At 47.8% G+C, this 14,144-nt stretch overlaps 1 protein-coding gene across 3 annotated transcripts in view; it reads left to right on the forward strand.

The window, feature by feature from the left end:
- Positions 1-1,766: 1,766 nt before the first annotated feature.
- Positions 1,767-14,144, forward strand: part of SCUBE2 (signal peptide, CUB domain and EGF like domain containing 2) — a gene marked incomplete at its 3' end in the record, with an annotated part of 109,571 nt that continues 97,193 nt past the window's right edge. For 2 of the 3 annotated variants that reach the window (XM_040327882.1, XM_040327883.1), the window contains 1 exon segment: positions 1,767-3,151. In XM_040327882.1, the coding sequence (XP_040183816.1) occupies positions 3,007-3,151 (145 nt within the window). 3 annotated transcript variants of the gene reach the window in all.

Consider the following 14,144-nt stretch of genomic DNA (forward strand, 5'->3'; position numbering starts at 1 on the left):
GTGGGTGTTGCGGGGGAGGGGACTGACAATGGACATTAACCTCTTCCTGCTCAGGGCAACTTACTTTACATTGAGAAGAGACAGGGGCTGCCGTGGTCTTTTGCAGCCAGGGACCCTGGGGGTGGTTATGCTGAGACTTGTAGTTCTATGTCACTTGAAGAATCTTATATTGCTGTTCCTGTTAGGGAATCACAAGTCCCAGCATGCTGACCTCTATCTCAGAGTATGCTGTGACTTGTAGTCCTTGACAGCGGGTCCACCGTGGAACTGAAAGTCCCAGCATGTCTGGCTAACCTGGCAAATCAACAACAGCAGCAAATACATTTACTATAGAACCAGGCACAAGGGAGAATGCTGGGAGTTGTAGTTCTTCCCTACTTAGAAAACCACAGTGTCCCTTTTACTGCCACAGAAGTGATCTCCAGTGACTGTGGGGAACTACTAATCCCAGCATGCCATAGAAGAGATCACCAGTGACTGCCGGGGAACTACATATCCCAGCATGCCATAAATGAGATCACCAGTGACTGTGGGGAACTACTAATCCCAGCATGCCACAGAAGTGATCACCAGTGACTGTGGGGAACTACTAATCCCAGCATGCCACAGAAGTGATCACCAGTGACTGTGGGGAACTACTAATCCCAGCATGCCATAGAATTGATCACCAGTGACTGTGGGGAACTACTAATCCCAGCATGCCATAAATGAGATCACCAGTGACTGTGGGGAACTACTAATCCCAGCATGCCACAGAAGTGATCACCAGTGACTGTGGGGAACTATTAATCCCAGCATGCCACAGAAGTGATCTCCAGTGACTGTGGGGAACTACTAATCCCAGCATGCCACAGAAGTGATCACCAGTGACTGTGGGGAACTACTAATCCCAGCATGCCATAGAAGTGATCACCAGTGACTGTGGGGAACTACTAATCCCAGCATGCCACAGAAGTGATCACCAGTGACTGTGGGGAACTATTAATCCCAGCATGCCACAGAAGTGATCTCCAGTGACTGCTGGGGAACTACTAATCCCAGCATGGCATAGAAGTGATCACCAGTGACTGTGGGGAACTACTAATCCCAGCATGGCATAGAAGTGATCACCAGTGACTGTGGGGAACTACTAATCCCAGCATGCCACAGAAGTGATCTCCAGTGACTGTGGGGAACTACTAATCCCAGCATGGCATAGAAGTGATCACCAGTGACTGCTGGGGAACTACTAATCCCAGCATGCCATAGAAGAGATCACCAGTGACTGTGGGGAACTACTAATCCCAGCATGCCATAGTAGTGCTCGCCAGTGACTGCTGGGGAACTACTAATCCCAGCATGGCATAGTAGTGATCGCCAGTGACTGCTGGGGACTACTAATCCCAGCATGGCTTGTGCCTTTCAGGACCCCTAGGGACTTGTAGTTCAGGAGAGATGCTATAGGGTGCCTGGTGCTGCTGGTAATTGTAGTGCCCCCCTATCAGTGGCAGTTCCACCCAATGCTGGTATTACAGGACTGGTGGTGGTGGGGGTAGGAGAGTGCAGAAGCTGGCCTGCTGGTACCTATAGTGCCCCCCGGGCAGGGGGTGGGGGAGGGGACTCAGATCCCAGTAGGGGGAGGGAAGGGGGAGGAGGAGAGCGGCTCAGTGAAGCCAGCACAGCCGGAGGAGACACAACACATGTCAGCGGAGCACAGACCGACCGACACCGACTGGCACCGGATCTGGGGGGCACTGTAAGGGGGAGAGCAGGGGGCGCAGAGTGCGGGGTGCGCAGGGGGGATCTGCTGCTTCTTTTGGGGTCCTGAGAATTTTTAGGGATGTCGGGGAACTTGTAGGGAGTTACATAAGTTGTAAGTGTGTCGGAGAACTTGTGGGGGGTGTCGCAGGTAATTTAGGGGGGCAGCGAAAATTGTGGGGGTGTCATGGGATAATGTCGTGTATCAGATAACTTCTAGGGGTGTCGGAGAACATGTAGGGAAATATAATGCGGGTGTCAGAGAAGTTATAAAGGGGGGTGAAGTAAATCATAAGTCGCAATCAAACCTGTAGAGGTGTCAGAGAAGTTAAAGGGGTGTCGGTGATAATATAGGGGTGTCGGCGATAATATAGGGGTGTCGGCGATAATATAGGGGTGTCGGATAAATGATGTGGGGTGACAGCGGAGTTGTAGAGGTGTCTGAGAAGTTAAAAGGGGTGTCGGTGATATTATAGGGGTGTCCGAAAAAGTTGAAAGGGGTGATTGATTATTTGTAGGGGTGCAAGGGAAGTTATAGGGGTGCCATAGGAATGATTTGGGGGTGCCTGGTGATTTGAAAAGTAGTAAAGGTGTCAGAAAAGTTGTAGGGGTGCCATAGAATTTAAAAGGGGTGTCAGAGAAATATTGGGGTAGTTAGGGGAATTTATATTGGGGGTCAGAGATAATAATAGGGGGTTAAAAAGTTTTAGGGGTGTCAGAGTATTTTTTTGGGGTCCAGAGACTTTTTTAGACTAGTTAGGTGGTAAGTGAATAGGGTTTCTGTCTAGTGTCCAGAGCAGAAAGGGGTGACCTGGGGGCAGAACGGGGTTCACAGGAGGGGGAGCCAGGGGTCTCTGAAGCAATCAACCAGTGAAGACCCTGGAAGAGTCGGGAGAGCCTATTTTTTTTATTTTTTTTAAGGGGTCCATAGGGAGAAAGGATATTTAAAGGGGAATTTTAGAGATGAGATGAGTTTAAGTTTGGAAATATAAGGGTCTTAATATATAAGTCTTGGAGTGGGGGGAAGGGGTTTCTGGAAGTGGACATAGACTGGAGTGAGAAGTCTCTAGTAGGAGGACAGTATCTGTATACTGAAGGGTCTCTATTTTGAGGGGTCTCCTCAAACAACATTTTTAATTATAGGCAGTTATTTAGGAAGTGTAGGAGGGGGAGGCCAGGAGAATTAACACAAAAGGAGCTCCTTGGGGGCAGATTACCGAAGTGAAGGAGGGGCTAAAACTGAGACAGCCCTAGAAGAGCTTCTTCTGGATGAAACTCCCCTGGGGTGTTGTGCTTGGTGGAGCACCTTCTATCATCTTCGGCACTATGGGGTCCTTAGGGGCCCCCTTCCCGTTCTTCCTGCTGTTGCTACCCGTCTGCACTTCTCCGCACCCTGCTGCCCGCACTCATAACTGTAAGTATCTCAGTATTGCCTCTGTAGTTCTGACTTGTCAGTGATTGCTGCTATCTGCCCTGCTGTTGGCTAAAGCTGTTTGATAAAACCTGTTGCTCTGTAGTAGTGGTCTCCAAATTGCGGCCCGGGGCCGTATATGGCCCATTTGCTTGCCTTTATCTGGTCCTTGGGGCACTATTTCACCAACTGACACCAATGGTGGGGCACCATTCCTCTACTGGCTCTACTGGCACCATCAATCTGGCACTATTTCTCCCATTAAAACCAATGATGGGACCCTGATGTTGGGGCGTATTCTACTCCCACTGGCCCCTCTAAAGCCTAAATTGGCCCATTGCTTAGAAAGTTTGGAGACCATAGTTTTCTAGTGTGGGCATGAATGTGATTGGCAGATGTGGGGTAACGGACAGGTTTTATCTGAGACTTCTTGATAATGGAGGTCCATCGTAGTTGTGCCAGGTTTGCAGATTGTTGGTGGAAATTGGACGACCATCTGAATCCGACCCTTTGTTCCCTGTCAGACTACAACAGTGTATTGGGGGGGGGTCTACTGGAAGCATCCCATTGTCATAGTATGTATGCAGGGATAATAGAAAGGGGGGGATGAAGAAGGGGGTCCAAATATGTCATTTTTATTACTCCCCAGAAAAGTGGCATGACAGCTAATGTGCAATCATTGTATACCCCATGTATGGGTACAGTGATAATAAAATGCTCTATATCGACAAAACCTGATTATCACACCTGTATGAGTTTGTTGGACATCCCATGCCAAAACCATGCCCATTAATATGGAGATGCCCCCTTTGTGGTGACAATAACCTCCACTGCTCTTGGAGGGTGTCTGTGGGAATTCGTGGTTGTTTGTGAGGTCAGGTACTGCCGCTGGATGAGAAGACCCGGCTCACCATCAGCGTTATGATTCAACACAAAGGTGTTCGGAAAGGTTGAGGTCAGGGCTCTGTGCAGGATGCCCGAGTTCCTCCACGCCAGACTTGTCGCACCATGTCCTGTATGGAGCTAGCTTTGTACACAGGAGGGGGGGGGCACATTAATGCTGGAACAGTAAAGGGTCTTCACCAAACTGTTACCACAATGTTGGAAGAGCAAATTTGTCTACATTGGGCTAGATTCAGGTAGGGGCACGCAATCTAACGGCGGCGCAGCGTATCGTATTTATGCTACGCCGCCGCAACTTACAGGAGCAAGTGCAGTATTCACAAAGCACTTGCTCCGTAAGTTGCGGCGGCGTAGCGTAAATGGGGCCGGCGTAAGCGCGTGTAATTCAAATGTGTAAGGGGGGCGTGTTTTATGTTAATGTGTGTTGACCTGACGTGATCGACTTTTTTTACGAACGGCGCATGCGCCATCCGTGTACATATCCCAGTGTGCATTGCTCCGAATGACGTCGCAAGGACGTCATTGGTTTCGACTTGAACGTAAATTACGTCCAGCCCTATTCGCGAACGACTTACGCAAACGACGTAACAAATTCAAAAATCGAAGCAGGAACGACGTCCATACATAACATTGCGTGCGCCTCATAGAAGCAGGCGCAACGTTACGCCAAAAAAGCCTTACGCAAACTATGTAAAAAACGAATGCCGGGCGCACGTACGTTTGTGAATCGGCCTATCTAAGTAATTTGCATACTCTCCGCCGGAAACGACGGGAGCGCCACCTAGCGGCCAGCGTGAGAATGCACCCTAAGATACGACGGCGTAAGAGACTTATGCCAGTCGTATCTTAGGCTAATGTCGGCGTATCTGAATACAGAAAGTAGATACGCCAGCGCAGCTTTGAATTTACGCGGCATATCTATGGATACGCCGGCGTAATTCTTTGCTGAGTCTAGCCCATTGTCTTTGTATGATGTTGTATTATCATACCCTCCAATGGAGACACCTGAACTCCATCATTTAGAGAAGGGTTCAAATACTTTTGGCCATATAGTGTATATATACAGGAGAGAGGGGGAGAGAGAGAGACTGTATTGTCAAAAGTATTGGGACGCCGGCCTTTACACGCAAATGAACTTTAATGACATCCCAGTCTTAGTCCGGAGGGTTCAATATTGAGTTGGCTCCGCCCTTTGCAGCTATAACAGTTTCAACTCTTCTGGGAAGGCCGTCCACAAGGTTTAGGAGTGTGTCTATGGTAATATTTGACTATTCTTCCAGAAGAGAGCTGATAATGAATAAGAAGGCCGGGCTCGCAGTCTCCACTTCTAATTCATCCCAAAGCTGTTCCATCGGGTGGAGGTCAGGCCAGTCAAGTTCCTCCACTCCAAACTCGCTCATCCGTGTCTTTATGGACCTTGCTTTGTGCACTGGACCAAATCATTTGGCGGAGAAGGGATTATGGTGTGATTATGGTAATTATGGTGAGGGGCCGGCCATTGTATTGCACGATGGTCACTTTCACACTCCCTCATCTTCCTTCTCCCCCACTTTCTTTTTATTTTCCCCCGTGTTTGTCACTTTATGTCTTTTTTTGTTTGGTGTCACGTTTTGTCACTGTGTGATTAGTAGGGTGCGGGTCCTCAGGCCAGCCCTGAACGTCTTGGGAGTGGGTGGACATGGCCTTCTGGCTTAGTTTGCCTGCTCACATGGGGGAGCCCCACCTAGTACTGGGAGGGTTCTGTTTCGGCAGTCCCTCCGAGGAATGGGGTCCGTGTCGGCTTCGGTTGCTCGGACCATGTGAAGTACCTCAGTCCCCGTCTGGTGCCTAACGCCCCGGGGGATCAGGGTCAGGTCCTTTTTTATGGAGGATAGACGTAGCACCCGTTGCATGTTTTTGTTTTTCACTCTTTATGTGTGTGCACATTTTTTTGGCACCTGGTGGAGTTTTTGGGTGTGTTATGCATGCCATAGGCTTTTCAATATTTTTCAAAAAATTTTGGTGAGGGGTTGGGCTTGGCCCCTCAGGGGGTTGGGCTTGGCCCCTTAGTTCCAGTGAAGGGAACGCTTAAGGCGTCAGCATACCAAGACATTTTGGACAATTTCATGCTCCCAACTTTGTGGGAGGAGTTTGGGGACGGCCCCTTCCTGTTCCAACATGAGTGCCCAACAGTGCACAAAGCAAGGTCCATAAAGACATGGATGAGCGAGTTTGGGGTGGAGGAACTTGACTGGCCTGCACAGAGTCCTGACCTCAACCCGAGTGAACACCTTTGGGATGAATTAGAGCGGAGACTGCGAGCCAGGCCTTCCTGTCCAACATCAGTGCCTGACCTCACAAATGCTCTTCTGGAAGAATGATCAAACATTCCCATAGACACACTCCTAACTAAGGGGCCAAGCCCAACCCCTGAATAACAGCCCCACATCATGATCCCCCCTCCACCAAATGATTTGGACCAGTACACAAGGCAAGACATGGAGCATTCCCACAGACACACTCCTAAACCTTGTGGACGGCCTTCCAAGAAGAGGTGAAGCTTCTGCAAAGGGCGGAGCCAACTCAATATTGAACCCTCCGGACTAATGCCGTGTACACAGAGATCAGACAATAAATGTTCGATGGGAGCTTTTGGTCGGAAATTCCGACCGTGTGTAGGCCCCATCGGACATTTGCTGTCGGAATTTCCCGACAACAAAAATTTGAGAGCTGGTTCTCAAATTTTCCGATAACAAAATCCGTTCTCGGTAAATTCCTTTGTGTGTGGAGAATTCCGATGCACAAAATTCCAAGCATGCTCTGAATCAAGTACGAGACGCAAGCGCTCGGTCTGGTAAAACTAGCGTTGGTAATGGAGATAGCACATTCGTCACGCTGAAGCGAACTGAAAAGCACGAGGCTGAAAAGTGCGAATCGTCTCTCACCAAACTTCTACTGACACGACTGTATTGAACGTCCCTTTAATAGTGGCGTTGTACGTCACTGCCTTCTTGGCGTTCGGAATTTCTTGTATGCAAGACAAGTTTGAGCCAACATTCCGTCGGAAAAAAAATCCACGGTTCTGTTGTCGGAATTTCCGGTGGGGTGTACGCGCCATAAGACTGGAAAGCCATTAAATTTCTTTCAATTTTCTTTATTTATCTCATTTGTCCAACATTCAGGAAAATAACAAGTTTACTGATTCAATACATCAAACCAATGAACGCCATACGGATCCATTCGATATACAGCCTTACTCTTATCTTAAAGGGGTTGTAAACAAACGTGTTATACTTACCCCCACTGTGCAGCTCGTTTTGCCCCCAGATCCACGTCTTCTGGGGTCCCTCGGCGGCTGTCTCTGGTCCTCCCCGCAAGAACTTCACACATTCCTGCGAGCTCCCTCGTGTTATGTGGAGTCCTTGCGGGCGCGCTCCCGTGTGGCCGCTCGCTGTATCACTCAGCCCCGCCCCTCAGCACACCGCATCATTGGATGTGATTGACAGCAGCGCCAGCCAATGGCTGCGCTGCTTTCAATCCATCCGCTCTAGCCAATCAACGGCCAGGCTGAGCGCGGGACTTTCGAGGGGTCAGGTAAGTATAACGGGGGCGGGGGGCGGTATAATCATAAGTTTTTTTACATTCATTAAGGTGAAAAAACTTTTACCTTTACAACCCCTTTAAGTACAACATATACCTAATTATATTGAAGAATTCCGTCTCCATTGGTCCTTCCCCTCCTGGATACCTGAACCACATACTTTTCTTTTTTAATAGCATCTGAGTGACCAGAAAAAAAAGCCATTAGATTTCATATGTGTGCAAAGACAAGTGTCCCAATACTTTTGACAATAAAGTGTGTATATATGCACACACAGTACCCATGTAATTAATGCTAATCAGTACATTGATAGATATTTTAGACATCCAACCAGTGATGACATCACATCGCTTCTCCCCGCATGGTCCTTTTTGTAAACATCTCTCAGAAGATCCAGTTGTCTTAAAGCGGGAGTTCACCCATTTATTAAAAAAAAAAAAAATTCCCTTTTTTTCCCCTTAGATTCCTGCTCGTTGTGTCTAGGGGAATCGGCTATTTGTTTTAAAATATGAGCTGTACTTACCCGTTTTCGAGATGCATCTTCTCCGTCGCTTCCGGGTATGGGTCTTCGGGAGCGGGCGTTCCTTCTTGATTGACAGTCTTCCGAGAGGCTTCCGACGGTCGCATCCATCGCGTCACTAGTAGCCGAAAGAAGCGGAACGTCGGTGCGACACTATACTGTGCCTGCGCACCGACGTTCGGCTGCTTTCGGAAAATCGTGACGCGATGGATGCGACCGTCGGAAGCCTCTCGGAAGACTGTCCTTCAAGAAGGAACGCCCAGTCCCGCAGCCCATACCCGGAAGCGACGGAGAGGATGCATCTCGTAAACGTTAAGTACGGATCATATTTTAAAATAAATAGCCGATTCCCCTAGACAAAACGAGCAGGAATCTAAGGGGAAAAAAGTGCCCTCTAAGGGTGAACCTCCGCTTTAAAGTGGATGTCCGCTGAAAAAAAAAATATTAAAAGTCAGCAGCTGCAGTATTTGTAGCTGCTGACTTTTAATATTTTTTTTTTTCTATCTTTCTATCTAAGTGTCTTTTAATATTCGGACACTTACCTCTCCTGGAGTCCAGCGCCGACCGCAGCACAGGATGAGCGATCGCTCGTCACTCTGCTGCCCCCCCCGCCATCCTCGGTGAGGGAACCAGGAAGTGAAGCGCTCCGGCTTCACTGCCCGGTTCCCTACAGCGCATGCGCGAGTTGCGCTGCGCATGCTGATTGACTCCCGCTGTGCTCTGGGAGCCGAGTGTTCCCAGAGCACAACGGGGGGGGGGGGGGGAGGTGACGTCCTGTCCGCAGTCTTCCCGCAGGCTGTGGCCGGAAGTGGGTGCAAATACCTGTCTTTAGACCCCCCCTCCCCCTGAAAGGTATCAAATGGGAGGGTTCCAATCAGCGGGAGTTCCACTTTAGGGTGGAGCTCCGCTTTAACAAAGTTGCTTAGCAGCTCATTAACTTTCACAGGAGGGTATAAAGCCTGAGCCTTATCTAAAGTCAGCCATACTCTCATGGGACGGATATTAGAGGAGATTCTCTCATGGGAGGAGATGCAGTCATGGACACTTCACCAGTTAAATAATTGTCTATGGGTGCAACTCCTCAGCAACTAACTGGGAAAACTTATTGACTCGAGTATAAGCCTAGGGTGTCTATCTGCATGCCTCACTGTGCCCATGACTAGACTGACGTTTAACATGGGAGTCTATGGAAGGGGTGCCTGGCTCTGAAAAATCTGTGCTCCCCAGCTGTAGGTCCCCCAGACAAGAAATGTTGCACACTTGTAGAGGAGAAATGGGGCTACATGTATGCCAAGTTCCGGGTCCAGGGGACCTAAGACCGGCCAGTACCGGGTCCCCAAAATCACATGAGAAATTACCATTTAACATGGGAGTCTATGGAAGGGGTGCCTGGCTTTGAAAAATCGGTGCTCCCCGGCCGTAGATCCCCTTGACAGGAAACTTTGCACGCTCGTAGAGGAAGAGAGAGGGGGGCTACATGTGTGCCAAGTTTAGGGTCTAGGAGACCTACGACCGGCCAGCACAGGGGCAAAAAGGTGACTCGAGTATAAGCCGAGGGGGGCATTTTCAGCACAAAAAAAATTGCTGAAAAACTTGTCTTATACTCGAGTATATACGGTAATCGCTATCCGCTTTTTTCTCAGCAAAATAAACGTTTATCTCCTTGATTGTAGTAATTCTCAGTGTTGGAAAAACAAATGTTTTTTTTTTTTTTGTAGTGGTGGAAAAGTTGGCAAAAATACTGTTTATGTTCTTTCGCGTAAAGCGTCGGAGTGTTGTGATTGGAGTATTATTATCAGTACTGTAGAGGAATTTGGAATATTTTACCCTGTGTTCCTCCTCGCCTATAACAATGACACTGTGACGTTGGCGCTCACCAGCTGAGACTTTATGAACTGTCCTCATTGTCTCGCCTGGTATGTGTCCCCTGCCAGCCTTAACCCCGTCCTGCTCCGCGTATGGTCCGGGAGACGGGGTGGTAGGAGGCAAAGTTTGGTAGCTTAAATCGGCAGAAAAGAATCTCCCAGAAATAAAATGTTTATGGTGTGTATGTCATGTTTATTGATCATTTCTGCTCCAAGCATTTCTACGATTCCTTTGAATGTTGAAGAACATTTTTTTTTTTTTAGTTTTGGATGGTGTGTGGAAGGGTTAGAACTTCTGTCAAGTTTTACCGTTCGGGCTCTCGGCAGAACCCAGGACATTTACCAAAGTGCGCCACGTGCACCTGCAGCTTTCCTGCAAGTTAGCGGCACTTTGCCATAGACTTCTACTATATCCTGCAGGTGTGGCGCACTTTCTGGAAGTGCACCAAATTTGCCGGTAATAACAGAAGTCTATGGCTCAGTGCAGGTAACCTGCAGGTGCGCTGCGCTGCACCTGTGGATCAGTTTGAAACTAGCCCAGTAAACACTGCAGAACAAATATGCCCATATATACACTGTGATTTCAGTAATAAATGTACCTTTAACCATTTAACCCCCGGACCATATTGCTGGTCAGACACTTTTTGCGATTCGGCACTGCGTCGCTTTAACTGACAATTGCGCGGTCGTGCGACGTGGCTCCCAAACAAAATTGGCGTCCTTTTTTTTCCCCACAAATAGAGCTTTCTTTTGGTGGTATTTGATCTCCTCTGCGGTTTTTAGTTTTTGCGCTGTAAACAAAAATAGAGCGACAATTTTGAAAAAAATTCAATGTTTTTACTTTTTTCTATAATAATTATCCCAAAAAAAGATACAAAAAAACATTTTTTTTCATCAGTATTGGGAGATACGTATTCGTCTACATATTTTTCGTTAAAAAAAAATCGCAATAAGCGTTTATTGATTGGTTTACGCAAAAGTTATAGCGTTTACAAAATAGCGGGTATTTTTATGGCATTTTTATTAATATGTTTTTTTTACTAGTAATGGCGCGATCAGCAATTTTTTTTTCTCGGTACTGCGACATTATGGCGGACACTTCGCACACTTTTGACACATTTTTCCGACCCATGGCATTTTTATAACGATGAGTGCGATAAAAATGCATTGGATTACTATAAAAATGCCACTGGCAGTGAAAGGGTTAACACTAGGGGGCGGGGAAGGGGTTAAGTATGTCCCTGGGTGTGTTCTAACTGTAGGGGGGGTGGCCTCACTAGGGGAAATGACTGATCTTCTGTTCATACATTGTATGAACAGAAAATCAGCATTTCCCTCCCTGACAGGACCTTACACACACAGCTCCCAGTCCCCACTCTGTAATGAGCGATCGCGTGTGTCCGGCGGCGATCGTGCAAGCCGGGCACACGCACGGGATTCGGGGGCGAGCTGGGGGCGCGCCTAGTGGCCAGCGCGAGAGCCGACGTTATACGACGGGCTCTCGCGCAGGGGAGCCAACCTGCGGCTGTAAAACAGGTCAGCAAAAATATATATTTTTTTTATAAAAAAATAAATAAAAAAAAGGGATGGGTTGCAGTCCGGGGCCACTGGGCCCCTGTGGACCTCCGGACCTCTAAAAAAAATAAAAAAAATTGTCCCTTTTTAATAAAAAATTTAATAAAAATATATTGAAAAAAAAATATTTTTTTATAAAAAATAAATAAAAAAAAGGGGGGTTGCCATCTGGGGCCCTGGAGACCTCCGGACCCCTAAAAAAAAAAAAAAATATATATATATATATATATATATATATATATATATATATATATATATTTTTTTTTTTTTAAAGGGGGTTGCCATCCGTGCCCCTTACAGGTGTACTGCCTGTACCCCCCTGATGGCGGCCCTGTGTATGTGTGTGTGTAAAAGAGAAGAAAGGACGATGGATAAGATTTTTGTAGAGTTGTCTGGAGACGCAGAGGAAGATGTCGTCGTGCTCAGCATTGTGTGACGTTGTACATTTAGCTTCATTCTGGACTGTATTAAATGGACCTTTTCAATGACTATCCTCCCGTCATCCCTCAATGACCACAAAAATTAGCAATTTAAAGTGGAAATTTGCAGTTCACTCAGTAAACGTTTACTTCATTTGCATTCTGTAGGAATGTTTATTGTGGGAATTAGCAGCTGAAATGAGTCGGTGATCCCTGTGAGGGGCGATGGTGGAGACACACAATCATGTTGTCCTGATTATTCGTCAAGTTTTGGAAATTGGTTGGACGAGATCCTCTTTTGCCTTCAGAATGTTCACAGTTCAGGTTGAGCAAGGTGCTGAATCTATCAGTTTTGGGTTTTTTACCCCTGTGCTGATGGCACCACCCTGTTCCTGTAGACACCCAGCACACGTTTGCCCCCCACTGTGGCTGTGTGGGCCCTTATGTCCCTTTGGGCCCCCATTGGGGGTATGTGGGAAGTCATGGCTCACTTGGCTTCTACTCGTTTAGCTGTGGCCCATACACCTCAGGGGCCTATTTATAAAACATGTTCCCTTGTGCCGAACTGATTTCCATCCATAGAACCCCCGGCATGCAATGCCATTTGTGCCCTGCACCCGCTTCCACAGCTCACTGAGATGCCAAGTACAAAGCCTGGCCTACCAATCTCCCTGACATCCCTGAAAGCCTGCCGCTGGCTGAGGACATCAGCGTGTTGTGTGGAAGAAGCCCACCAGCACCGCTGTAGTGGTACCCTGCATTTCTAATGGTACAGGGTTTGAGGTCTGAAGTGCAACTAGGGGCTTACTTGAGGTCTGAAGGGCATGCATTGGACTGATCTGAGGTCTGAAGGGCATGCATTGGACTGATCTGAGGTCTGAAGGGCATGCATTGGACTGATCTGAGGTCTGAAGGGCATGCATTGGACTGATCTTAGGTCTGACGGGCATGCATTGGACTAATCTGAGGTTTGAAGTGCATGCATTGGACTGGTCTGAAGGGCATGCATTGGGGCTGATCTGAGGTCTGAAGGGCATGCATTGGACTGATCTGAGGTCTGAAGGGCATGCATTGGACTGATCTGAGGTCTGAAGGGCATGCATTGGGGGTGATCTGAGGTCTGAAGGGCATGCATTGGGGGTGATCTGAGGTCTGGAGGGCATGCATTGGACTGATCGGAGGTCTGGAGGGCATGCATTGGGGGTGATCTGAGGTCTGGAGGGCATGCATTGGACTGATCGGAGGTCTGGAGGGCATGCATTGGGGGTGATCTGGGGTCTGAAGTGCATGCATTGGACTGATCTTAGGTCTGAAGGGCATGCATTGGACTGATCTTAGGTCTGAAGGGCATGCATTGGACTGATCTTAGGTCTGAAGGGCATGCATTGGACTGATCTGAGGACTGATGGGCATGCATTGGGGGTGATCTGGGGTCTGAAGTGCATGCATTGGACTGATCTTAGGTCTGAAGGGCATGCATTGGACTGATCTTAGGTCTGAAGGGCATGCATTGGACTGATCTTAGGTCTGAAGGGCATGCATTGGACTGATCTTAGGTCTGAAGGGCATGCATTGGACTGATCTGAGGACTGATGGGCATGCATTGGGGGTGATCTGGGGTCTGAAGTGCATGCATTGGACTGATCTTAGGTCTGAAGGGCATGCATTGGACTGATCTTAGGTCTGAAGGGCATGCATTGGACTGATCTTAGGTCTGAAGGGCATGCATTGGACTGATCTTAGGTCTGAAGGGCATGCATTGGACTGATCTGAGGTTTAAAGTATTAAAAAACAACAAAAAGAGGGTGAACCAGCCAATTACCTTTTTTTTTTTTTTTTTTTTTTTTTTTTTTTTTTTTTTTACACCATTTATTGATTCATAAAAGCAAATATTCTACTTACAAAGAGATTGAGGTAACAAGTGTATCAATCAGTTCAAAGCCTCAACCGCCAAATTTGCAGCATGGGAAGAAACCATCCAGGTCTAATGTGACTAACGCATTTCAAGGGGAATCCCCTCTACATCAGAGCCCCGGGCTTCCCCTTGAAACGCGTTTAACCACATTGGACCTGGATGGCTTCTTCCCATGCTGCTGATTAAGGGATGCGGATTTGGCGGTTATGGCTTTGAACT

The sequence above is a fragment of the Rana temporaria genome, chromosome 11 (assembly GCF_905171775.1).
Source record: "Rana temporaria chromosome 11, aRanTem1.1, whole genome shotgun sequence".
Classification (NCBI taxonomy): domain Eukaryota; kingdom Metazoa; phylum Chordata; class Amphibia; order Anura; family Ranidae; genus Rana; species Rana temporaria.